Here is a 24,339-nt window from a genome sequence, read left to right on the forward strand (position 1 = left end):
CACCCCAAGAATTCCGCCATGTAGACACAGTCCTGGTCTGATAAGGAGCCAGTTCTTACCTGTCTCGTTACACAGATCTACCTCAGACTCCCGTGCAGGGACTTCATGATTCCCCATGCACGTAGTTTCTGGTGCAGCCTCCTCCTCATCTCCTGATGCACCTGGATGGGTTTCAGGTACAGCAGTGTGTGCGTCCAGTATCTGTGGGCTGTCTCTTTTCTCACCATCATAGCATGCTTTCTGTTGCTGCCCATTTAAAGGATGTCCGTAAACTAGGTACCAGAGGAAAATGTGGACCATTCTTAACCGAGGCATTTTGGGAAGAAAGCCAAGAGAACGCCCAAGTCCTGGAACTGCGAAGAAAAGAAGATGAACCACTGAATGCAAAGACAAAATAGATTAAAAAGATAAAATGGCTAATTCCCTAAAACTGAGAGAAATTACAAGTTAAATTGATTGGGAGGAAAAATTTAGACACACAAATGTGCATGAAAGTTGGAAGCTGTTTAAGAGGAGTTTATCAGATGGCCCAAAAGCCAAAATCACAAATAAGAATTTTGTGCAAAAGCCCATTCCGGTTAAGAGGGGAATAGAAGGACGCAATTAGAAATAAAAATGCAATATATAACAAACACAAGAAAGGAGAAGATGACAGCGATCAATATAAATCAGAAGTTATGAAGTGTAGAAAATTGATAAGGGAAACTAAAAGACATCAGGGAAAAATTCATGGTTGGCAGGGCCCAGAACAACAAGGAGGAATTTTTAAGTAGATCAGGAACAAAACAAAGGTATTGGCCTACTATTAGACGAAGATGGTAAAATTGTTAATAATGATGCAGAAAAGTTCAATAAATATTTCTGTAACGCATTCAGCAATCCTAACTTTAAGAGTTGTTGCCAGCACTGCCTAGAACTGTTCTACTTCACTGAAGTCTTGTTTTAGTATGCTCTAATGCATATTTTTCTGTACTACTTTATTGTCACACAGTAGTACACAGTGCATGTGAAGCAAAGGCTATAGAAAAAAACCCTTATATTATAGTAAGTGACCAACTGAGCTATAGTTTTAGCATCCCTGTTGGTGATTGTGGATGGAACGGGAGTCTTTAATTGTTGATGAAGAGCTGGGCATAGCCACCTATGGGAACATTTTTCCAACTGCAGTCACATCACATAGGAACTACCTGAGCACTAGGGGCAACTACATTTCACTGCCAATGGCTCTGGCACACTGAACCTAGGAAGTTCCCCTAGGATTTCACTCTAGGGCACAAATCTGAAGTGTGAGGATCTCTCACACCCTGTATCTGAGAAATGGAAAAGTTTCTCCAGTTGTCTGAATTATTTGACGGATGAGTAGAAGTTAGTTTTACCTGTAACAGGGTGATAATTTTTTAGCTGCATTATGCCCATTTTCTCATCAGTTTTCCTTGCCCGGCCATTATTTTCAGCGTTAGAGGGAAAGGTTCCTTGCATTTCCCCTGATACAGCAGCAGTCTCTTGCCCCAGACTATCTTCCTCTAAATGCTCTTGGGGTGTTGGTGTCTGGGGAACTTTAATCCTATATAAAAATCACACAGCAATATTGGTACATTAGTAAAGTCAAACAGGCACTAATATAATTAATTCTGCAAACAATCACTAGCCAAGGTGACAGTCACTGTTCTGCAAGAAAATCTTAATACAAAACCAAGACTAACTCCTCTCCTTGGAAATCATTACTGAGAAAAAGGGTTTTGCATGTTTGCTCTCACCAGGGAAATAGTAGGGGGTCTCCTGGTGAAGGATGTGAGTCTATTTGCAAAGAACAAAAGGATTTCACTGAATGGACAATGCAGTGGGCTGCACAGAACCAGGGCTTTGGAGCGGAGCCCGGAGCAGCTCCGGAGCAGTGGAGCTGCAGGTTTTTGCCTGGAGCTGGAGCGGAGCCAGAGCACAGCTCCAAAGCCCTACACAAAACACCATTCCCAAAGCCACCAGGACAAGCCCTTATGACTGCTACAAGAGAGAAGTCACTCCAAACACAGGAAGCATCAGCTAGAAGCTTCAAAAGGGGAGAGTGTGCAGGGAGCAACAAGAGGTGCCGCTACCTTAGGCTGTGATTCTCCAAAGGATAGTAACAGTTTCATATGTTGTAGGAGACAACAGCTGTAAGTGAGGAATGATTAAGATTGTGAAGTATGACTCCTCCACTGAACAGATGTGTGAGCCTGTTATCTAAATGGAATGTGAATCTCAAATGGAAAAGCAGCACCAGGAATCAGTTCTCCCCTGCAAGGGGTAAGAAGTGTTGAGGAGGACACCTCCAGCTGCAGTTGATAGTCTGGGGCACCTCAAGCCTTTGGGTAATGGTGTGTCATGAAAGCTAGCAGGAAGGGCCCCCCTCCTAGTGACATGCATGTGGAAGGAGTAGTCCCCAGGTGATGGGGGAAGAAGTCAGGGGAGATGTCCTTTCCCTACTACTTCTGAATCAGTCAGGAGGCCATCAGGTATTTCATGACCCCCGGGATAGGTGTGTGTGTAGGAAGCAGTGGCTCTCGCGCGCTGCCACAGGCTGGACTCTGTTTGAATGCATGTGACCAGGGAGGGAAGCAATCAAGAGGCTGTCAAGTATCCTCTTGGCCTGGATTTTGTAAATGTGCAAGAAGCAATTGGGGGAGGCTGTCTCTGTTCAACAACAGGATACAGGTAACCACTAAGCTAGTGAAGTGTATCTGGCATGAGACATTCATAGTTTCGAACAAAAAACCAGAAAGCAGATGTCACATGCCTCTTTACAATAACGTACTCTTTAGACATAAGATCTTTAATTGGGGCCTGTCCCTATGACTTGCTAGAACAAGTGAGGCTGATACCAGCAGACCTGCTGAAAAATCAGAACTGCCAGGCTTATAAGGTTAGTCTTTGAGTTAAGGCTTGGGATTCAAGAGATCTGCGTTCTATTTCTGGCTCTATTAGACTTCCTGTGTGAGCTTCAGTAAGTCTCAAATTTCTGTGCCTCAGTTTCTCCAAACAAAGTGAAGCTAATACTTCAAAAAAATTCATCACTGTTTGTGAGTGGCTCAGCTAACCCACCCAGCTGTGTCACAGACAAATGTAGAGATAAATAATCAAACAAGACTCAAGGACATAAGACAGAATAGCCCTATGCATTATATGGTGGCACAACTGAGGAAATGAACAAATAGGATGGAAATTACAGGAATCTCAGACTGCAAATATTGGAGTCACTGAATTGTCGTCAGTACTTGCCTGTTTGCTGTGCTTGAGTTGGAGATCCGGAAGCGCACTTGCTCAATGGCACTTTTTACCAGGGGGTCATTAGGATTCACCGAAGGGTGAACTACAAACTCTACCTGTACAACAAAGTCAAAACAGAAGAGTGTATAGAGGAGATTTACTTGTACGGCTTCAGAGCAAATAGAAATTAATCACCATACAAAAGCAGTATTATCTGATGCCCTGCACATCCTTTATGTTTTACATTAACGGTTCCCAAGCTGTGATCTTCACATCACTTGTTGATGGTCCATGATCAACTGGCTGGTCACATGGTGCAGTTGTTTTCAGCTGCCTTGTCTGGACTTTTCACTGTAAAGAGCAGCCAGTAAAAGCAGCTGAAGCTAGGCTGAAATCCTGGCCCAACTGAGGTCAATGCCAAAACTCCCCTGGAATTCAGTAGGAGCAGGATTTGACCCAGGGACAAGGAGCCAACTACATAAGAGGAAGAGAGGAGACAGGAGCTGCCCTCAGACCTGAGCCCCCATGAGGCTTGATATCCCAGAGGGAGACGGAGGAACAGAACAAGTAGGTGTGGCCCATATTACATTTGAGAACCATATACATTTAGAAATGTTCCCTAATTTTTTAAGAAAAAAATAAAGCCAAAAAAAGTAATTAAAACTGCCTCAACTGTGAAATCTGTATAATTTTAAAACACATCTTAAATACATAAAGGGGAACATAACCCTGTAGGGCAGCATAAGGTGTAAATTTTTAACAGTGGGAGTAAATAACCATTGGAACAATTTACCAAGGGTCTTGGTGGATTCTCCATCACTGACAATTTTAAAATCAAGATTCGACGTTTTTCTAAAAGCTGTGCTCTAGAAATTATTTTGTGGAAGCTCTCTGGCCTCTGCTACACAGGAGGTCAGAATAGATGGTCACAATGGTCCCATCTGGCTTTGAATGCTAGTAACAGGCTGAAAAGTGTATGAAAGACTTCAAAAGTCCGTAACACTAACAAATTCCTATTAGAAGGAGTGCACCTTGAGGACTTCTCTCAGATCAGGCACTTAGATTTCACAAACTTTCTACTGTGCATGCTCAGCAGGTAATTTTCAGTGGATCATTATCAAACAGTAACTTTCACTCATGATTGTGTACACTCCTCCTCACTGAAGACTGTTTACATAGCAAGCACCAGTTTGAGTTGTGTGAAAGAAGTTCCAATCATTATTTCAAATTAAAGAATTTGTTTTTACCTCCACGAAACTCAAGAACAGATGCAGAGATTTTCATAGAATCATAGAATATCAGGATTGGAAGGGACCTCAGGAGGTCATCTAGTCCAACCCCCTGCTCAAAGCAGGACCAATCCCCAACTAATTTTGTTTAAACTTAAAGAACACACACCATTTTGGATGAAGATCAAGCTTGGGAAAATTCCCAAAGGTTAACTTATGAAGTTTTCACATGCTCTTACTTTCCAAGAGAGGGCTAAAGAAGGGAACTGTTTGACAGTCTGAACTATGCTGAGAGGGAGCAACCAGCCAAGTTACCAGAGAAGTGACAATGGGAAACTCCAAGTACTAATTAGGAGGAGTCTTGGCTTGCTGAGTGTAATCTCTGGGTAGCTTTTTTTGGGGTATTACTAATAAAACAAAGTATTTCTACAAGAAAGGCCTGATGGGTGTCGACACTGGAGAATATTTAATATAATATGCTGAGAGATCTACCTGTTATGTCATTTAGTTCTAAATTTAAAAATGGCCAAGAATAGCTTGATAATATGTAGTATAAGCAGCCATTTTGCTGCCACAGTTCCCAGCAGCAGAGACTCAGAGCAACAAGCTACCTTTTTGCTAATGCCATCTTGAATGACTGTTGTGCGGTAGAGTCTGACGAGCCCTTCTTGGGAAAGCTTGTGTACCAGTCGAACAATGGACTTCTTACAGCATTTAGTGGAAACACCTTCTTGCTTTTCCTGATCCATGATCATTTTCTGAAGCCTAGAACATGAAACAGCATCTTACACTTCTTAGCAGCAGTGACATTTCCATGCTGCTTAAAGCTGCAAAATCTATAGTGAGTTTGTGTTCAAAATTAGTTCTATTTTTAACCTTACACCAAACTGCCGCAGGCCGCTCAACCCACATTTGAAAGCTCCATTTGTCACTGCCTGAAAGGAACATTTAGTCACCAACATCCTCTGGCAAACTTAAATTGTGACGTGTTTAGAAACAGTGGCTGAGATACAGCAACTGCAGTGTGGTATGTGCCTGATGTCATAAAGATTTTGTTCTGGTTTTAAACCAGTAACTAAACCGAGACTTGAACTTGGCTAGGCTGTGCCATAAGAACAACCCAGCTCTTCTTCTGAGGTTGCCATCCTGTTTTCCAGAATCTCAGCTTTCATTTTAAAAAAGGTAAGTTTAATGCTTATGGCCGTGTAGAATAACTTGAAAATGTGAAAGGAGTGTGCATCATGGCAATGATTTCTGGCTGCATCTGCAAACCCCGAAACAATCGCTCAGGGTTGCAAACTGCCTCATACATCTCAATGGGGCGTTAGATCAGCTATGGTAGGATAATTTAAATGTCATCTATGTATAGGGGGGGTCTCCCGAGCCTGGACTGAGTGCACCCTGGGTCTCATCGCTTCTTTCATCAGATATTTACAAAGGCAGAGCTCGTGGGCTTCCCAGGTCTGGGGCAGAAGGATTTGCAGATAATGCAGTAAGCTGAAATGTGTGCCTCACCCAGGCAGTAAAGGCATTGCCGGTGCTCACTGCTCACAGAGAAGGAGTGCAGTCAGGAAACAGTTTTTTAAGCCCAGAATCCAGGGCATAGTCCCGAACAGGGGTGGGGGGCAGAATACATCCCTGAACGGGGAAGAGACCTAAACTAATTATACTAAAACTGATCTAAACACTAAGAAAAACTATGTGCAAACTATTTACAACTAGGCAGAAGTAAGTCATTCTTAGAAAACAAAGAGCATGAAGAAACAGTGGGTTCCGACTCAGGCCAGGCGGCAGTAAGAGGGAACTGGGGAGGCATCAACCCACACTACCTCTTACACCCTCGGCTGGGAGCACAAGGAGACACACTACTTATGTGTGGGTCAACTAACATTGCTAAGAAACACTTCCGGACTCAAGCGCCTGGCGTGCATCTGCACCCACACGTGGAATACTCATAGGGACCATCACTTGAAGAAGCTTATATATGCAATTAGACCTTTTATTGTTTATATGTTTATTGTGTCAGACTTATCCTAAAATAAATGTACTGTGCTTTGACAGAACTCTGTTACTCGTAGCTGCTGGCATACAGCTAATAGCCCTCTGAAACAAAGTGAAGTGCAGGGGTTAGACTTTAGTCAGACCTGCTGGGATAAACACAGTGAAGAATAAAGGGGCTGCAAACCTATACCTGTGCTCAGTAGGGAGATGGACTAGAGGCTTTGAGGGCATTCCTTGAGCAGACCATGGAGGGGGTCAAAAGGTGCAATTATTCTGAAACTGTAAATACCTGCATTCCTACAGTACAGAACATGCTGCCAACAGGAAACCAGGATCAACCACCATGTAATGAAGTGCACAGACTTTTCAAAGCAGTGATTGTGCTACCATAATGCTTCACGCTCCCACTAAACAAGTAAACAGCTTTCAGATCCTGTCTTACGTGAACAAGCTTTCGATTAAGCGGAGGTTTCGGACAGCTTCTACAATGAGATTTCGGCGCTTCAGTAGCCGGTATGTTTCATGAGATCTCTCCACTGCAGTGGTTCTGGAGCGCTTTTCCTTCTTTTGCTCAGCATTCTTCTAGTGAAGAGCACGGAGAGAGGAAATTCAGTCTGTACAAACTCAAGGAGTTCCTGTCTGCCCCCCTATCACCATAGTATCCGAGTCTCTCTCAACTTTAATGTGTTACCTACTCAGCATCCTGGTAAGGCAGAGCAGTACTATTTATTCCCATCTCGTAGATGGGAACTGAAGCACAGACTAAGTGACCTGCCCAAGGTCATACAGGGAGTCTGGTGGAGCAGAGAACTGAACCCAGCTTTCCCATGTCTGAAGCTTGTGTCCTAAACAACTGGTCTATCTTCCACCAAACTTCAATAACCATGCCCAAATCATGCAACACCATCAGGTTTTGAACCCTGAACCTTCAGCACCAGATCTCTACCACTCCAACTTCAGGATGACTTTAGGTCTAGCACATGCTAGCTCTTCCTACAAATCTCACTCAGTTTTAGCCCTACGGCATTTGGCTATGCTTGTTTCTGAGTGTTTTAGGTAAGTGGCGATCAATGTGCACAGCGACTGAAGAAGAAAGTCTGCTCAGCGTGCAAGCAAGGAGTGGCATTTCCCAAGCCCCCAAAGCTGAAAGACTGACAATGGGGAAGTTCCTATGAATGCAGTTTCATCCTCTCATTCCACTGCCTAAACTTTGAACTGCATGACTCAACTAGGCTGCCGATAACCTTTAAACAGAACCAGGCTGAATGTGTGCAGGGAGATGGGGAAGCAGAGGGACAAAATAACCAATGTGAAACAAAGGGATTGTAACTGGAAGTCTTGCTATGAAAAGTAGAAAACTGTCACTCAGAGGGTCACCTGCCCAATGTTGCAGGAATTCTCATACTTCAAGCAGCTGTACCAACAAGACAGCAAGTATCAGGCCATAATATCGTACCTTGGGGTCCTCAAGTCTGACCTCCTCAATCACAGCCATATCCCCATCTTCATCTATGGAATGAGTGCCTAGAGAGAGATTAGAGTCCTGCTTTATAGTGTCCAAACTAGAATCCTCCTCTGCAAATCCATCAGGGAGCTCATCGGGATCTTCAAGAAGGCGGGGGGAAGGCAGCTTCTGCACTGGGGTCTTCGTGGCTTGGAACTTGCAGCCTAATTTAAGAACACCGAGAAGTCCAGTTAGGCTGGCCACTTCATTGTCCAGTTGCTACAGGTTTTCCCACGGCCCAGCCATTCCCTAGATGACAGGGACCTAGCCCAGGCCTGCAGACAGGTTTGCTTAAAGTGTCTCCTGCTATACTCTTCAAGCATCTTCTATCCGATAAGGCCATTGCAGGAAACAGGGAGGCTCAGGGAGAGTAAACAGCTATGCTCAGTATTAAAAATCTAAATATTATTTGAGTGAATTCTGGACATTTACATCATCCAGGTGATGCTCATTTCCCCCCTCCCTGACTGCAGGTAAAAGACTCTCCAGGTAGATTCCTACCTGATAGTAGGGGGTAGGATTAGCTTGGTCAGCAGCTGCGGCCTGAAGAAAGGGGGGAGGGGGGGGAGGAGGTTGTCTCCCGCTTCAAAGACTGTCTTGCCTGAGAGGAACCTCCCCTGGAGCATGAAAAGAGCAGGAGTTCACAACATGCACCTCTGCAGCCTTTCTATAAATCTATGGCAGGTCAGGTGACCCCTTCCCACAGCTCATTGGAGAGATGGATGGGAATGCACATGGGACTGGGAAGAAGCACCTGTGCCACAGCCCTACACCAGTTTCCCAAGAGTCTAGCAGCCTTAGGCAAGGAAGGTGTTCCAACTCCCCAGCAGAAGGAAGAGACTGTGGAATTAGGAATGAATGTGTCACCCTTGCCCCCCAACAATACAATAAGGTTTGGGGAGAGAACACCAACCACAAACAGGGTGCAGGCAGTGCTGCAGAAGAGACTTTTTTTTTTTTTTTTTTTTTTTTTAAAACAAACCTGATGTCCTCTCCATTTTCTCCAAAGGAAACCTACATGAGAAAGCCAGGCTCCCCAGAGAACCATTCTCTACCTTTAGCTGGAGTTGACTGATGTGGACCATCTCGGAAACTGAATTTCAGCAGTGAATCTGAGTTGGCCTTCACTCCTTTTTCTCGTTTCTTGTTGTATTTCATCTCTTCCTCATTATCTGATTCTGAGAGGAAAGTGTCTTCTTCTACAGGAGACAGATCTTCCTCAGGCAGGGAGTCTTCGTGCACTAGAGCCAAGCTAACTGTTGCTAACTGTTCACTCCGGGCCTTCTCCCTCTCAAACTGACGGCTTAAATCACTTTCTTCTGCAAAAACGTGTGAAATATACTTTGTTGTTCGTTGCCGACCTTCATCTTCCATAAATCCCTAAGAGGACTGAAAGTCATTATTTTGGCAAATTCTTCCGTTTCTCCCTCCGTTATCCTTGTCCTCTGAACACCCAGATTCTGAACTCCTCCTCCTCATAGCCCCACCTCCCAAAGCTTTAATCCCTATTCTTAAACAACTAGGCCGGCCACGCTGGCAGCTCATGGAAAACAGAGAAACATTCTGTTTACACAAAAATTCTGTATCCTGCATAGAAAACAATCACATACCACGATATATTTTCTCTTATTCTGTATTGGAGACATCTGAACAAAACCAAGTGTAGTGAGTCGGTGTGGCTCCCGTCCTGTCCGGAAGAGGGAGCCCACGTGCAGGCACCAGAGTGGGTGGGACCACCACCGCCTGTCCACGCCCCCCGGAAGTCAAGGGGCGGGACAGGAAGTATAAAGGCCGGCCGCCAGAGCTCAGTCGGCGGCCAGCCACCGGAGGGAGCAGACGTGCGGCCGGGAGCTCCCGGCCAGGAGACCGTCGAAGACCGAGGCCTGGACCCTAGCTGGCCTGAGCTACCCCGGGCCCGCTACAAGGAGGAGCTGCCGGAGCCCGTTCACGCCCGCTACTGGGAGAATCCCTGGGAACCGCACCCCACTAACCCTGAGGGTGAGACTGGACCCGAACCCCTTCGCCCCTGCTGCTATCCAGAGGAGCCGCCTGAGGACCATTGGCCGGACTTCCCGGCAGAGCTACCAGACTTGCCGCCGAGCCCGGGCAGAGAGGAGCCCATGCAGGTGGACTGGCCCGATCCCGGCGCAACGAACGAGGTAGGCTTTGAGGGGGATCACGGAAGTAGCCCGGGGTAGCCGACCCCGGTCCGGCTGCAACTGAGTGTGAGCCTATGTCAGTGTGTTGCGGTCTGGATACCCCACTGACCAGCAGCGGCAGCAACCGCTGTTAGGGCCCCGGGCTGGAACGCAGTGGAGTGGGTGGGCCTGCGTTCCCCCCTGCCACCCTCCGCACAGGTGGCAGGCTTCCCCCTCACCCAACACTCGGCTACAGAAGCCTAGGCGTACCTTATTTGAACTATTTGCTCGCTCAGCCCCTGCAACAAGGGCCTGAGCCTAACTGTGTTTGCCCCGCCCTGATCCAGGGCCTGGGCTTTGAACTATTTGCTCGCTCAACCCCTGCAACAAGGGCCTGAGCCTAACTGTGTTTGCCCCGCCCTGATCCAGGGCCTGGGCTTTGAACTGTTTGCTCGCTCAGCCCCTGCAACAAGGGCCTGAGCTAACTGTGTTTGCCCCGCCCTGATCCAGGGCCTGGACTTTGAACTATTTGCTCGCTCAGCCCCTGCAACAAGGGCCTGAGCTTAACTGTGTTTGCCCCGCCCTGATCCAGGGCCTGGGCTCTGAACTATTGCTCGCTCAGCCCCTGCAACAAGGGCCTGAGCCTAACTGTGTTGCCCCGCCCTGATCCAGGGCCTGGGCTTTGAACTATTCACTCGCTCAGCTCCCTGCAAACGAGGGCCTGAGCCTAACTGTGTTTGCCCCGCCCTGATCCAGGGCCTGGGCTCTGAACTGTCTGCTCGCTCAGCCCCTGCAACCAAGGGCCTGAGCTAACTGTGTTTGCCCCGCCCTGATCCAGGGCCTGGGCTCTGACTGCCTGCTCGCTCAGCCCCTGCAACCAAGGGCCTGAGCTAACTGTGTTTGCCCCGCCCGGATCCAGGGCCTGGGCTCTGATCTATTTGCTCGCTCAGCCCCTGCAGTCAAGGGCCTGAGCTTTAACTGTGGTTGCTCCGACTCTGCACTAAAGAGCCGGAGTTTCGGGACTAACTGACTGCTTGTTCCCACAGTAGTGAGTCGGTGTGGCTCCCCTCCTGTCCGGAAGGGTCGAGCCCCGGCTAGGACCTACTACACCAAGGTATTTGTTTCTTAATCAGTTTGATGCATACTCTTCTAGAATCTTAATTCTCTGTGAAGTTACTGGAATATGGGATTTACAAGGCTGGATCAGACCAGGGGTCCTTTTACTCCATTATCTGGTCTGACAGTGGCCAGAACCAGATGTTTCAAGTGTAGAAAAGCCCAGAACAAACACTTAAGGAATTTCTTCCTACCTCCACCCCAATCAATGAATGGTTGGTTTATGTCCTGAAACATGTTTATATCCCTTTTATAATCTTATATACAGTAACTCTAGATATGAATCCTGGGAATATATATATATTTTTAAATCCTACGAATTTCTTGGCCACAATGACACGAAATCTTATTAAAACAACTGCTATACTGAAGGGTTGGAGGGTAGCAAATGTACCTATACTTAAAAAAAGGCTCTTGGGGTGATCCAGGCAATTATTGTCCAGTAAGCCTTATATGGAAACTGGTTAAAATGATAGTTAAAACTAGAACAAGAAAAAACCTGGAAGATCAAGGTATGACAGGGTTTAACACCATAGCTTCCTCAAAGGAAAATAATGCATCACTAATCTCTTAGAATTCTTTGTTACTTTAGTGACATGTTCAGATAAAGGAGAACCAATTGACAATTTATTTAAATTTCAAAAGGCCTTTTGACAAGGTCTCTCAGTAGAAGCTACTAAAGCTTTATCTATGCCGGGGGGTTTACCTTGCACAGAGTTTTTGCGTATTAGAGTGTATGCACTGATTGTGTACACACCGTCAACTGTTTTCTGATCCAATACATGTAACTGTGTCTACATGGGGACTGTACACCACTATGGGCGAGTACCACATGGTGCTTTGCTTCACTTCTGGGTTCTACACATTCCGGGACTTTTCTCCCTGTGTATTATGGGATACATACTGAAGTCAGCTGGAAAGGATTTGAATTCTGGGGGTCAAACTCAATTTCCATATCTTCTTTCCCACTCTCTCATCTAGGCGAGCCCGTGCCATTTTCAAAAAGCCAGCATTTTCTGTCTCCTATCATGTACAGGTAAATTAAGTATTGGGGCAGCTAACCAGGGACTGGGCAAGGAGGGGCATGGCTTGGGGAATTTGTGTATTGCACCTTGGCAAGTAGGTTTAGGCCTAGATTTTTAAAGGTATTAGGCATGGCTGCACTCAACGTTGCAACACCTAATTGATTTAGGAGCCTAAATCTCATTTTCAACTGTCAATGGAATTTAGGCTCCTAAGTGCCTAAATCCATTTCAGAAATGAGATTTAGGATACCAAATCAGTCATGTGTTGCAATGCTGAGCACAACAATGCCTAAACACCTTAAAATTCTATGCTGTTGATGTTGAATTAATTTTTCAAATACTGCCTTCACCATTCATTATTTTTCATATGCTATCCCTTATCTGTCTCAGTTCTAAACTACAGGCCTCTTTTTTCACCAGCCATCTTCAAATCCCTTTTTATTTTTTCTCTTTTTTGAGAAAAAGTGACCAGTAAGTTATAATTTATTTCCACAATGATGGTAGATGTAACCCTGTCTTTAATCTCATTTTAATCCACAAGACATTACCTTGACAACTTTGTATCTCTCTAGAAGACGACAAAGCATCCGTGCTTCTAGCTTCCCCACATTCATAGCCGATCGAATTTCTGCCTGAGAAATTCCTTTGGTTCCCCTACTTTCAACTGTTTTAGGGAGGGAAAAAAGTTTAAACTTAAGTTTACAGGAATCACCTCATACTGAAACAATCTGGCTGAGATGCAGAGGCCATCAGATCCGGCCTGAACAACTGTTGAACATCATTGTCTTAAAAGCTTAAGATTTTCAAACATACATCAGAATGTCTACTTCAATACTTACTACTATAAATCATTTTCACTGGCATACACACATAATACAGTGTTGTACAATAGAATATGCGCATCTAAGACTGTAAAAAAGATTTCTACTACATTATATTTGTGAAATAGTATGTGCTAATTTAGTAAAGAAGACCATAATGCAAGTTCACAAGGGGCAGAGTTAAGTCTGCCAGTGCAAATTTGAGTGGTTAGCTGTGAAAAGAAAAGTTACTATAAGGTAAGTAACTGAACTGTGCTTCTCCAAGATGTTCTGTGCATGTGGATCCCACTCATGGTGTGGTAGCACCCCTTGCACAGGAGTTCAGAAACTTCAAAAGCAGGGTCCATTAAGGGGTCATGCATGCACCCTTTATGTCCTTGCGCCCCCTCTCCTAAGGGCATAAAAGGCAGTGTGACCCTGCTCACTCCCTCAGTTCCTTCTTGCCATCCAGAATCTCAAAAAGTCTCTGAGCTGTGGGTCATGGGACCCACATGCAAAGAACATCTTTCAAAGCCACAGTTACTATAAGTAACCATTCCTCCTTCTTTGAGTTCCTGTGCACGTGGCTCTCTCTCATGGTGATTAACAGGCAATTCAGAGATCGAGGTGATGGGACTCAGAGCTCATTTGAACAGAGATTGTAGGTCTGCTCTTCCCATTTGTGCATCTACTCTGAAATCTGATACCAAGGAATAATGCTTGGAAAAAAATATACAATGAAGATCAATTTGCTCCTCTGCAAATTTCAGATATTGGTGTCCTACTGAAGCACACTGTTGAGGCTGTGTGGGGTATGGCAGAATGAGCAGTTACTTTGGCTGGAGTTTGTTAATAAGGTAGGAAATTTTTATACACTTTATTGTCCATTTTGATAATTTTTGAGAGGAGACTGATTTGCCCTTTGAAGCACTGCCATCAGCAATAAAAAGACAGTTCAGGAAAGCACCAAGATGTTTTATATTAAGATAGTATAAAAACATGAGAATGCCCATCCTGAGTCAGACCAATGGTCCATCTAGCTCAGTATCCTGTCTTCCAACCATGGCCAGTGCCAGATGCTTCAGAGGGAATGAAAAGAACAGGGCAATTATTGAGTGATCCACTGCCTGTCATCCAAACCCAACTCCTGGCAGTTAGAGGCTTAGGGACACTCAGACGATGGAGCTGCATCCCTGAAAATCTTGGTTATTAGCCATTGATAAACCTATCTTTCATGAACTTATCTAATTCCTTTTTGAACCCAGCTATACCTCTGGCCTTCACAACATCCCTTGGCAACAAGTTCCACAGGCTGTCTGTGCATTGTGTGAAGAAGTACTACCTTATAGTTTGTTTTAACCCTGCTGCCCATTAATTTCAGTGGGTGACCCCTTGTTCTTGTGTTATGCGAAAGGGTAAATAACACTTCCTTATTCACTTTCTCCACACCAAACTTTAGATTTAAGTTTGAGAACAGATGTAAGGTTGATTTTACTGAGTCTGAGACCTGCTGAGCTGATCTTCTGCGGATTAACCAATCGTTGAGGAATGGGTACACAAATACCCGGATGATGGAGCTGGGCACATACTACAAACAAGCATTTTGTAAACACCAGGAGCAGTGAAGAAGCTGAACAGGAGAACCCTGAATTGATGATTGTGTAGTACTTGGAAATGAAGAAGTTTCTTGATATTGCAACATGAAAAGGTGTCTTGCAAATTGAGGGTACTGAACCAGTCCATGAGATCTCATGAATGTGTGATAGATGCCAAAGTCACCATGCAGAATTTTGTATTGATTGAGGTGTTAAGGAACCTGAGGTCCAGTATAGGGAATAAAATCATTTTCCCTGGAAGGGTAGGAGGACTGGCTCTACTGCTCCAAACTCCAGTAGTGATAGTATTTCTGGACACATGACTCATGTGAGATTGGTTCCTCAAGAGAGACAGGGAGGGTAGTGGTGGGGGAGGGTATGATATGGAATTGGAGGGTGTACCCTTCCTGGATGACCTGTAAGACTCAACAGTCTGACATCATGACATCCAGGCATATTTGAAAAAGGAAAGGCAGGTACCAAAAAAGGGAAGAGAAGGGTACAGGATCCACAGTCTAATGCAGAATCCTTAACCGAAGCTTAAAAATTGTTGCTATCCTGTTGGTACTCTAGCCACTTCTCTCCTGCTGAATTACCAACATGGTATCTGTTGCTCCTCATTTTTTTACTAAAGCTGAACTGTTCTTGCTCAAGGAAGGATTCCATCGTTCTCCTAATCCTAGCAATGAAGATGTATTCCTATATCTTCATCCCATGTGATAGCAACTTTATTCCTTGATATAGTTTCCTCATTCCTGGATGTGTCCCTTCTCATGTTCTGGGATTAAGATAGACTTGCACCAATCTCCCACACGAACAGAAATTAAAATTGCTAAATGAGAGTACTGTTAATTGCCTAGGCCAGAATATCTCAGAGGTTTTATCCATATGCACATTTTCTCCCAGTTTGAGAACCCCTGTTGTAAATGTTGCATTCTAGAAGTTAAAGGAATTGTATGACACAAGGAAGATGTTGAAATATATAAACTAGGGTATGTCTTTGAATTTTAAAAGAAATTGCTTAAAAAGGGCAGAAATCCAGTTAATAATGTGGGCTAATACTGAAATACAATCCTTGAAGTTAATCAAACAGAAAAGGCCTCCAATAAGGAAAGAATTGAAGAAATGCATTATACACAGATGCCATCTACTGGATGCCAATGGAAGCAGCAGAGATACAGAGCTGAAGTCTGAATGCTTATTTGGCATGTGTCCAACAGAAATCCAGAGGATGACCCTCTCCAATGGCCCCTGGAATCATGGCATATAAAACTGAGGACCCCACAGCTCATCGAGCGGGGAAAGACTCTTTTCGTCCAGGGTAACAGGAACAAGAGTTGATTGAACCCATGAAAAAGCTGCAGAATCCTAAATGCAATCGATGCCTCGAACAACTGCGTGGAAAGGACTCTTCCCCCCATCCCTGGTTTAAGTGGTGAGATTTCATTTCAAAGATTAGCCTGCTGAGTCTACACCTCAAGTAACTATATCTTAGACCAGTAAGTATTAGTCTTACCGGTTAACCTGCCTTAACTGTTAATCCCGGGCCAGCTGGCCAACACCAGTGGCCCTGCTGCCTGGCCAGAGCAGCGCCACCTGGCTGGAGCAGTGGCCCCAGCCGGTGGGATCGGCCCCTGCCGCGCTGGCCAGCAGAATTGGCCTCAGCTGCTTAATCAGTTAACTGTTTAAATGCCATTTTTAATAGTTTAAAGGATTAACTTTTTAAATGGTATTTCATCCCTAATGCTGTGCTTTATAAGTTCAAGCAAATTGGCCTAAGAGAGATATGAACCATAATTTTAAGCAATTCCTTTTGATATTCTAAACCTGTTTAAAACAAATAAAAGGAAGTATTTCTTCACACAACGAACAGTCAACCTGTGGAACTCCTTGCCAGAGGATGTTGTGAAGGCCAAGACCATAACAGGGTTCAAAAAAGAACTAGATAAGTTCATGGAGGATAGGTCCATCAATGGATATTAGCCAGGATGGGCAGGAATGGTGTCCCTAGCCTCTGTTTGCCAGAAACTGGGAATGAGCGACAGGGGATGGATCACTTGATGATTACCTGCACTGGCCATTGTCGGAAGACAAGATATTGGGCTAGATGGACCCTTGGTCTGACCCAGTAAGGCCATTCTTATGTTCTGCTTTGACACCAAACCATTCAAATAGCAGGCAGTTAGAAGTGCCTTACAGACACGTATATTCTTACTCCTCGAAGAAATACTGGAATTGTGATAAGTGTATTAGATACTACACAACTGATGATCACAAGTAAACGTTACAAGAAATTTTGGTGATTTGCATTAAAGTAACTGCTGAGCCTCAACCCTAGTCTATGACAACTGCTTGTAAGATTATATTGTTGTGCTCAGTACAGGCCTAAAACAGTGGTTTTGTCTACCCTTGATTGATGAACTGTTGATTGTATACTAATGTGGTTCTGGGTGAATTAATACATCATTGATTGGTTAAGAGAAACACAGTGTACTGATCTGAGAAGTACTGCCCAAGATAAAAGTTGGCCTGAAAAGAACCTGTCATTAAATTAGTAAACTAACGCTTCCTGGACTCAATAAAAAGAGGTTATTAATCTATTAGATTCCATCTAACATTGGCTATAACATTCATCAAGCTGAAATCTAGTGTATTAGATTTCAGTTTTAAAATCTGACTGGTACCCTGGCAAATCATAAAACTGATCCCTATTGACGTTTACACAAGGCTGAGTGCAGGGGAACAAAGCCATTTAATAAGTGACAGTGTGGATGAGGTAGTAGGCAAAATGCTAGGGTGGAGCTAGATATGAAGGGAGAGGCCTGGATTAAGAGCAACAAAGGAGTGGCTGTTCTCACACCCCGCTCTTTACTATAAGGTGTCAGGTTTGTTTTTGTTTTTGTTTTTTTTAACTCTGAAAGGGGAAGGGATGGGAAAAGGAAGAGGGCAGCCCTTTTTCTTCCTCACCAACCTCCTTTATTCCCCATCAGCATGCTTCTGTGTGATCCCATCCCCACCCCCCTTTTTCACTTTGAAAATATAAACAGTCTACAGCAGGGATCAGCAACCTCTGGCACGCAACTCGCCAGGGTAAGCACCCTGGCTGGCCAGGCCGGTTTGTTTACCTGCCGCGTCCACAGGTTGGGCCGATCACGGCTCCCACTGGCCGCAGTTCACCGCTCCAGGCCAATGGGGGCTGCGGGAAGTGGCGCGGGATGAGAGATGTGCTGGCTGCCGTGTCCCGCCGCCCCCATTGGCCTGGAGCGGCAAACCGCGGCCAGTGGGAGCTGTGATCGGCTGAACCTGCAGACGCGGCAGGTAAACAAACCGGCCCGGCGTGCCAGGGGGCTTACCCTGGCGAGACGCGTGCCAAAGGTGCCGATCTCTGGTCTACAGAGAAGGGACAGAGGTGATGGCAATTGAGGTAGCTTGCTACTTTCAGCCCCACCAGTTACTCTGGGCACCAGCCACCACTGCTATGATGGATACAGAAGTCCTGCATTTTTTTCCCCCATTACAAATTCAAATCCTGTCTAGGCTTGGCCTGGAGAGCTAGTGTAAGTGACGACAAAGAGGCAAAGCCGCATCTAACCTAGAAAAAGAGGCAATATTTAAAAACATTAGCTAACATGTTTTAAAAAAATAGTATGGACTTAATTTAACCTCCTTTAAAAAAATGTTATCTGGCTAAGTAACATTTTTAAACAACCTATTTCCTAGTGTAGAAAGGGCCCAAGAGAGCAAAAATTGAGCTGTTAGAGGGAAGAGATTTTTAGCAAGTTTTTAAAACTCTTGGCTCATTTTTCTTAACTATTTTACTCCAATGCCAAACTGACATTTTGAATAAGGAAGCTTTGTTAATCATTAAGCACCCATACTCCTTTTAAGAGTTCACAAACAAGCCTTAGACATCTCATTTTTATATCCTGGTAGTTTCTAGCAACCAAAACTGGGACAGAGGAGCGCCCAATGTGCTAGACACTGTCACACATGGTAAAAGACAATCCTGCTCTGAACAGATGAGACAAAGGGTGGGAGAAAGTAATTATTTTTCCCATTTTAAAGATATGCACAAGAATCTAATGTACAAAGTAAAGACAATTTCAAAATTAAGCCAGTAAGAAAATATTCAGTTCATTTTCATGCAGGTAACAACATATGAACTGAATACACACACAGAACCTGATTACATTACCTACTTAGCTCATAAGCCTGCGTAAGCATATCCCGCTCATAAACAATATCTACAGGCTGGACAGTTTTTGTGATCATCTCTTCCTCCTCATCATCGTGGTAATCATCCACTTTCTTTCGAAATTCCTTCACTAGTTTGAGGCATCGGACCATGACATCAGTCCCTGAGAACACATGATACTACTGGTTAGTAAAATAACTGAACAAAAATCTATGGGTGAAAAGGAGGGATCCACATGAAAAATAAGTTAATTCGTTTCTCTCAGCATTGACAAACAGAATGACATTCCAGTTAAGTAACTTAATGAATTACCACAAGTGGAAGTGGGCACTTGCATATGGGCCTGATGATAATTCTCTCAGCCCTGAGGTTTTAAACGATGGATACAGATGGAAAGGTCTCCTGCTCACTTGCAAAGGTAACTTAGGGTATCTCTAGGATCAAACAATGAAGTATTTGAGGGGATGAGAAAATGGTCCTATGAAAGGACATAATATGAAATTAGGGAACTTTTAACTATGTGCAGGAAGGTGTGTCAATGGTGATCCTGTGAGATACATCTCTTCAGAAAACCAATTTAGATTGCAGTGTCTCTTCAAAGACACGGTCCCTTTGCTCTGATAATCACCTAACAAATGTCTGGGTCTTCTAAAGAAAGTAATTAACTGTAATAATTTTATCTACCAAAATGTAATACCACCCTTGAAGATTTACAGCCCTTCTATTCTATGAAAACAATAGACTCAGGGAACCTGGTTACAAAACAGCTATCTTTTGAGCTGTTGTAATATGGTTAAAATGTATAATGTGGATGAAACATCACAGTGCTGGAACCAGGACTAAACCAATAGATTTGTTTCAGGTTTTCCATGCAGACTTGGGAAAACGATGTGGCATTAGTCACAGTCATCAGAAGGCTCTCCTGATAACAATATATATGGACAAGAAACTCTTAAAAGTTTACCTTTTGCAGCTGTGAAACAGTGGAAAACTTAGTACTGTGCATCTAGGGCAGGGGTTGGCAACCTAACCATATCATAATCCCACTAATCCCTGGTTTATTATTAATACTCAATATATCCCTGGATTGGATAATGATTTCAGGTGTGTTGCATTGTGTACTAACAAATTTATAACTTTATATATACACCTGAGATGCAAAGGAAGCTTTACCTTTAAACACTCTGCAATTTAAGATTTTGGTTAGTTTATACAATTGATGACATCAGTGCGTACATAATAAAGATGTGGCTGCAATTACCTTTCTTTGTTTTATAGGGTCCACCATCAGGGTGCAAGTCCTGTAACGGGGTAGATAATACTTTGGCCAGGCCAGCATTCATCATATATTGATACAGACGTTTGAATGTTCTTTCACAGAGACCCTACAATAACAGTAACAGTAAAGAGAAATGAAAAAGATGTCACTATTTTAAGGAGCATTCCCTACAAATCAGGAAGTTAACAGCAGCTAAAGCCTTGACTTTCATAGAAAAGTAAACAGAAGCACCTCAGGGACAGAAAGACGTTTCTGACTCAGTTACTATATGCCTCTAGCCCCTTGACCAGGACTTGAGATCCCACTTCTTTTTCATTTACCTGGTTTGTAGTACCCGGTTGTCTTTCCCTGTCTAGAAGCTCTCCATTATCTGTCTTGGAAAATAGCTTTCCCACTATCACATCTGTCTCTAATTACCATCCCTTGCCTCCTTTCTTCCACTGTGTTCAGTTTATTCAAACGTCCTAGACCTCAACTAAATCCTTCATTCCATTCAATCCTGCTTCTGCCCTCTCCATTCAGAACTGTCAAGATCAAAAATAATAATATATTACAAATGGAAGAAAGGGAAAGTTGATAGCAATGAATGTAAATCAGAAGCTAGGAATTGTAGAAAATTGATCAGGGAAGCAAAGGGACACACGGAGAACTCTATGGCCAGCAGAGTTAAGGATAAGGAGGAGGTTTTTTTAAGCACATCAGGAACAAAAAGAATCCTAACAATGGCTCTGGTCCATTACTAAATGGAAATGGTAGAATTAATAATAATGCCAAAACAGAAGTAGTGTTCAATAAATATTTATGTTTTATATTCGGGAAAAGAACAGATGATGCAGTCATATCATCTGATAACACTCTTTCCATTCCGCTGGTATCTTAGAAGGATGTTAAACAGAAGCTACTAAAGATAGACATTTTAAAATCAGCAGGTCAAGATAACTTGCATCTAAGAGTTTTAAAAGAGCTGGCCAAGAAGCAGGCTGGGCCATTAATGCTGATTTTCAAGAAGTCTTAGAACAGGGAAGTTCCAGAAGACTGAAAGAAAGCTAATGTTGTGCCAGTATTCTAAAAGGGCAGATGGGATGACCTGGGTAATTTTAGGCCTGTCAGTCTGACATTGATCCTGGGCAAGATAATGGAGCAGCTGATACAGGACTCGATTAACAGAGAATTAAAGGAGGGTAATATAATTAACGCACATTTTATGACATTACAGGTTTGGTTGATAAAAGTAAAAGTGTTGATGTAATAGACCTTTTTAAGGCAATGTTGGGGCACTTCTCACAGCCCCTCACGTACCAGCTCCTGACTTCCTTGTGACCCAAATGGAGTTGAAGCAGCCAAAGGAAGACGAGAAACTAGTAACTAATGGGATATGAGGAGTTCAGCTACCAGCTGGAGGCAACATAGAAGAGAGCAGAGGAACCCCAGAGTTCATACAAAACACTGTAGCCAGTATGAAAGGGAAATTGATCTACATTCCCCTTGCTCCCAGAAGCAGAGAAGAGGGGATCACAGAGCCCCTTCCGCTCCCACTGCTCTCCTCCCTTCAGGAGTGGGGAAAAAGGTAGCCCCAAACCTATCTTCAGAGCAGGCACCTTAGGAGGCTGCTCGCTGCAGCTATGCAGCTCCAGAGGCTCCCAATGGGGTGGGAGAAGCAGAGGCCTACCTTCCAATCCTAGTCTGCCTCTCTGGGCTCCTGTCCCAGTCCCATCACACCCCTCCCCCACCAGTTCTCAATCTGCCAGTCTTTTCCTGTTCCTCCTCCCCCCCACAACTTTTACTCCCAGTTTCTCTCCCCATCTGCCACCTTCCAAGTCCCAGTCTCCCACAGGTTCCATGTCCCAGTTTATTCCCTCTGGTCTGGCTCTAGTCCCTTCTGCATCCAATTCAGAAAGCTTACGCCTTCATGATGCCTGGGCCCAGAAAAAGGAGCACCAAGAACACAGGCTCTTACTTCCAGTGCCTGGCTCCACCCCAGCCAAACCTGCATCAGCCAAGAGTGGCAATGGCAGACAAAGCCCTGCTTAGCCCCTTCAGCCTGGACAGGCGTATGCTCACTGCGGATGGAGTCTTTGGAGAACGTAGCTGTGAAGCTCCAACAAGTCTCTACTGAGTTCATGTGGACTGAGATTTTTCAGAGGCTTAAAACCTGGCCAAATTTTAGTAATTTTCCACCATAAGAGTAAAAAGCACCTCCCTGACACAAAGGCCACCCGCTTCTAAATGTCAAGTCCTTGCTCCAGAACATGGGGGCACTAGAGATTCTCAGAGAAATGTTGTTTATTTAATATGATAAACAACATTTTCCTTATACCTCATTCTGGGCAATGGCTGAGCCATTTTGTCTGAAACTTTCTAAAGTTTGTTTTGAATTAGACACCTCACACTGAAAATTTCAGCCTGAGAAGTTGAAGTCTGGCACTTAGAAACAATGGAAAACAGGTCTGTTTAATGGGAAGTATTATAAGGTTGTCTGATACTTCTCATTATACAGACCAGTTCTGCTTGTAATGCTGAATTTTTGGATTTCATTAACAGCAAACTGAACTTGAAAGCAAATGATAATCTCACCAGTTCTTCCCTCAGATTCCCCAATGTTTCCATTTTGTTTGGTCGAGTGCTCAGCATACCTGAGAGCTTCTCCATAAGGATATCATATTTACTCCTCCTAAAAACAAAAGAAAGTTATTCAACACATGAACTTCATGAGCACTGAATTTTTACATCCAGAAATATCACAGAAAACGCTAGTTACCATCACGGAGGTAGACTGAGAAATAAAAAGCAAAGATTTTAGCAACATTTGAGGGGAAAATCCAAGTTGTTTTTTGTTAAGGTCTTACAAAAAATAGATGCAATTCAATTTTTGACTCAAAACCCAACATTTCATTTGAGTGCCCTTGGTTTAAGATGTGCACTAATTTTGAAAAGTTGGGATCCCTACTGGTTAATTCCCCTCAAAAACAGGGGCGCTGAATAAGTTTCTAAACCTTTTCCAATAGGCTGTTGGACTTCAAAACTTCTCTAAAAGTTGATAAACCCAATATAGATTTCAGCAGAGCTTTTGAGCTACATTAGTACTTCACAGTACCCTGATGACTTCCCAAAATTATCTCTACCCATCATATTCCCCATATCTTGATTTATGCTATCAATCCCTGGTTTGCCTCCTGGAAGCATGAAAACATGAAAAGCTTTCTGAAGTCCATGTAGGTTCAATGGTTCCTACTAACAGGCCTTAGTTACAGGACTACCTACTCTTTGTCAAACAATATTCAAAGGTTGGATGCTTATCAGATATAAAACTATATTTGATATAAACAGTGTTTGTCATGGGAAACTAAGAAGTCATACTTCACAATTTTTTTTACCCACTTCATATTTAAAAGCCCACACTCTGTTACATTTGTCATATACAGAGTTGAATTTTTAAAAATTTATGGAGGAGTTCATTTCATTTACACACAGAGTGCTGGTTAGGGGAATGCCCTTCACCCAAACAGCAGATGCAAATATCCAATACCAGGAAGACAGCCAGATACACAAGCTGTTCTGAAACCAGGCCTGCTGTTTCACTACGACCAAGTCAAAGCCAGTGCAGGATCTAACTATGCAACAGAGGAAAAGAGAGTCAGAAGTAAAAATTCACTAGAAAGCGCTGTAGAAGCTATCCAATAATAACACAGCTATTAAAACAATGTACAAGAAAAATCAGATCTCTGTAGGACAAGACCTGGCAGCAGGATACCTACCATGCAAACCATGGCTGGAGGAGGAGCACACATCCTTTATACAACCTCCGTCCCTGAATGCTTAACCACTGTGAGGAGGAGCTAATTCAGTAACCAACAGGCACTGCTTCCAGAAAGTTTTGATGGTCCTATGGCACCAGGGGCATGTCCTAATGGTAAGAAACTACACATGCCACCCTGAAGAACCACCTAACTTCTGTTTGGTACATACCTGTCAACATGAAAGCGGTTCAAAAGCAGAAGAATGGAGTGCTGCTGGGCTCCACTTGGTAGTCTTATGACATGGGACTGCATTGAAATGAGACCATTTCTGTCTAATACTCTTCTGTGATAATGCATTTTACCAGCATCCACCCTAGAGAAGACAAGACATCCACAGAACCTCCCATGATGGCTTGTAAATAAATATAATAAACAAATTATATTCATATAGCACCCATCATCCCAACGCCCTTTACA

The 24,339-nt window shown here is 43.8% G+C and overlaps 1 protein-coding gene across 2 annotated transcripts in view; it reads right to left on the bottom strand.

Moving 5' to 3' along the window:
• GTF3C1 (general transcription factor IIIC subunit 1) overlaps positions 1-24,339 on the bottom strand; it is an 81,346-nt gene that overhangs the window by 42,655 nt on the left and 14,352 nt on the right. The window contains exons 4-15 of one of the 2 annotated variants that reach the window (XM_054042472.1): positions 24,092-24,235; positions 22,700-22,796; positions 20,108-20,231; positions 18,851-19,009; positions 12,805-12,920; positions 9,033-9,357; positions 7,930-8,141; positions 6,916-7,052; positions 5,084-5,237; positions 3,256-3,359; positions 1,377-1,564; positions 60-353 (exon numbers count right to left, since the gene is read on the bottom strand). In XM_054042472.1, coding sequence (XP_053898447.1) covers positions 60-353; positions 1,377-1,564; positions 3,256-3,359; positions 5,084-5,237; positions 6,916-7,052; positions 7,930-8,141; positions 9,033-9,357; positions 12,805-12,920; positions 18,851-19,009; positions 20,108-20,231; positions 22,700-22,796; positions 24,092-24,235 — 2,054 coding nt within the window. Of the gene's footprint in view, positions 1-59; positions 354-1,376; positions 1,565-3,255; positions 3,360-5,083; positions 5,238-6,915; positions 7,056-7,929; positions 8,142-9,032; positions 9,358-12,804; positions 12,921-18,850; positions 19,010-20,107; positions 20,232-22,699; positions 22,797-24,091; positions 24,236-24,339 lie in introns of both variants that reach the window. The other variant, XM_054042471.1, reaches the window with a different exon arrangement.

The sequence above is a fragment of the Malaclemys terrapin genome, chromosome 10 (assembly GCF_027887155.1).
Source record: "Malaclemys terrapin pileata isolate rMalTer1 chromosome 10, rMalTer1.hap1, whole genome shotgun sequence".
In the NCBI taxonomy this organism is placed as follows: domain Eukaryota; kingdom Metazoa; phylum Chordata; order Testudines; family Emydidae; genus Malaclemys; species Malaclemys terrapin.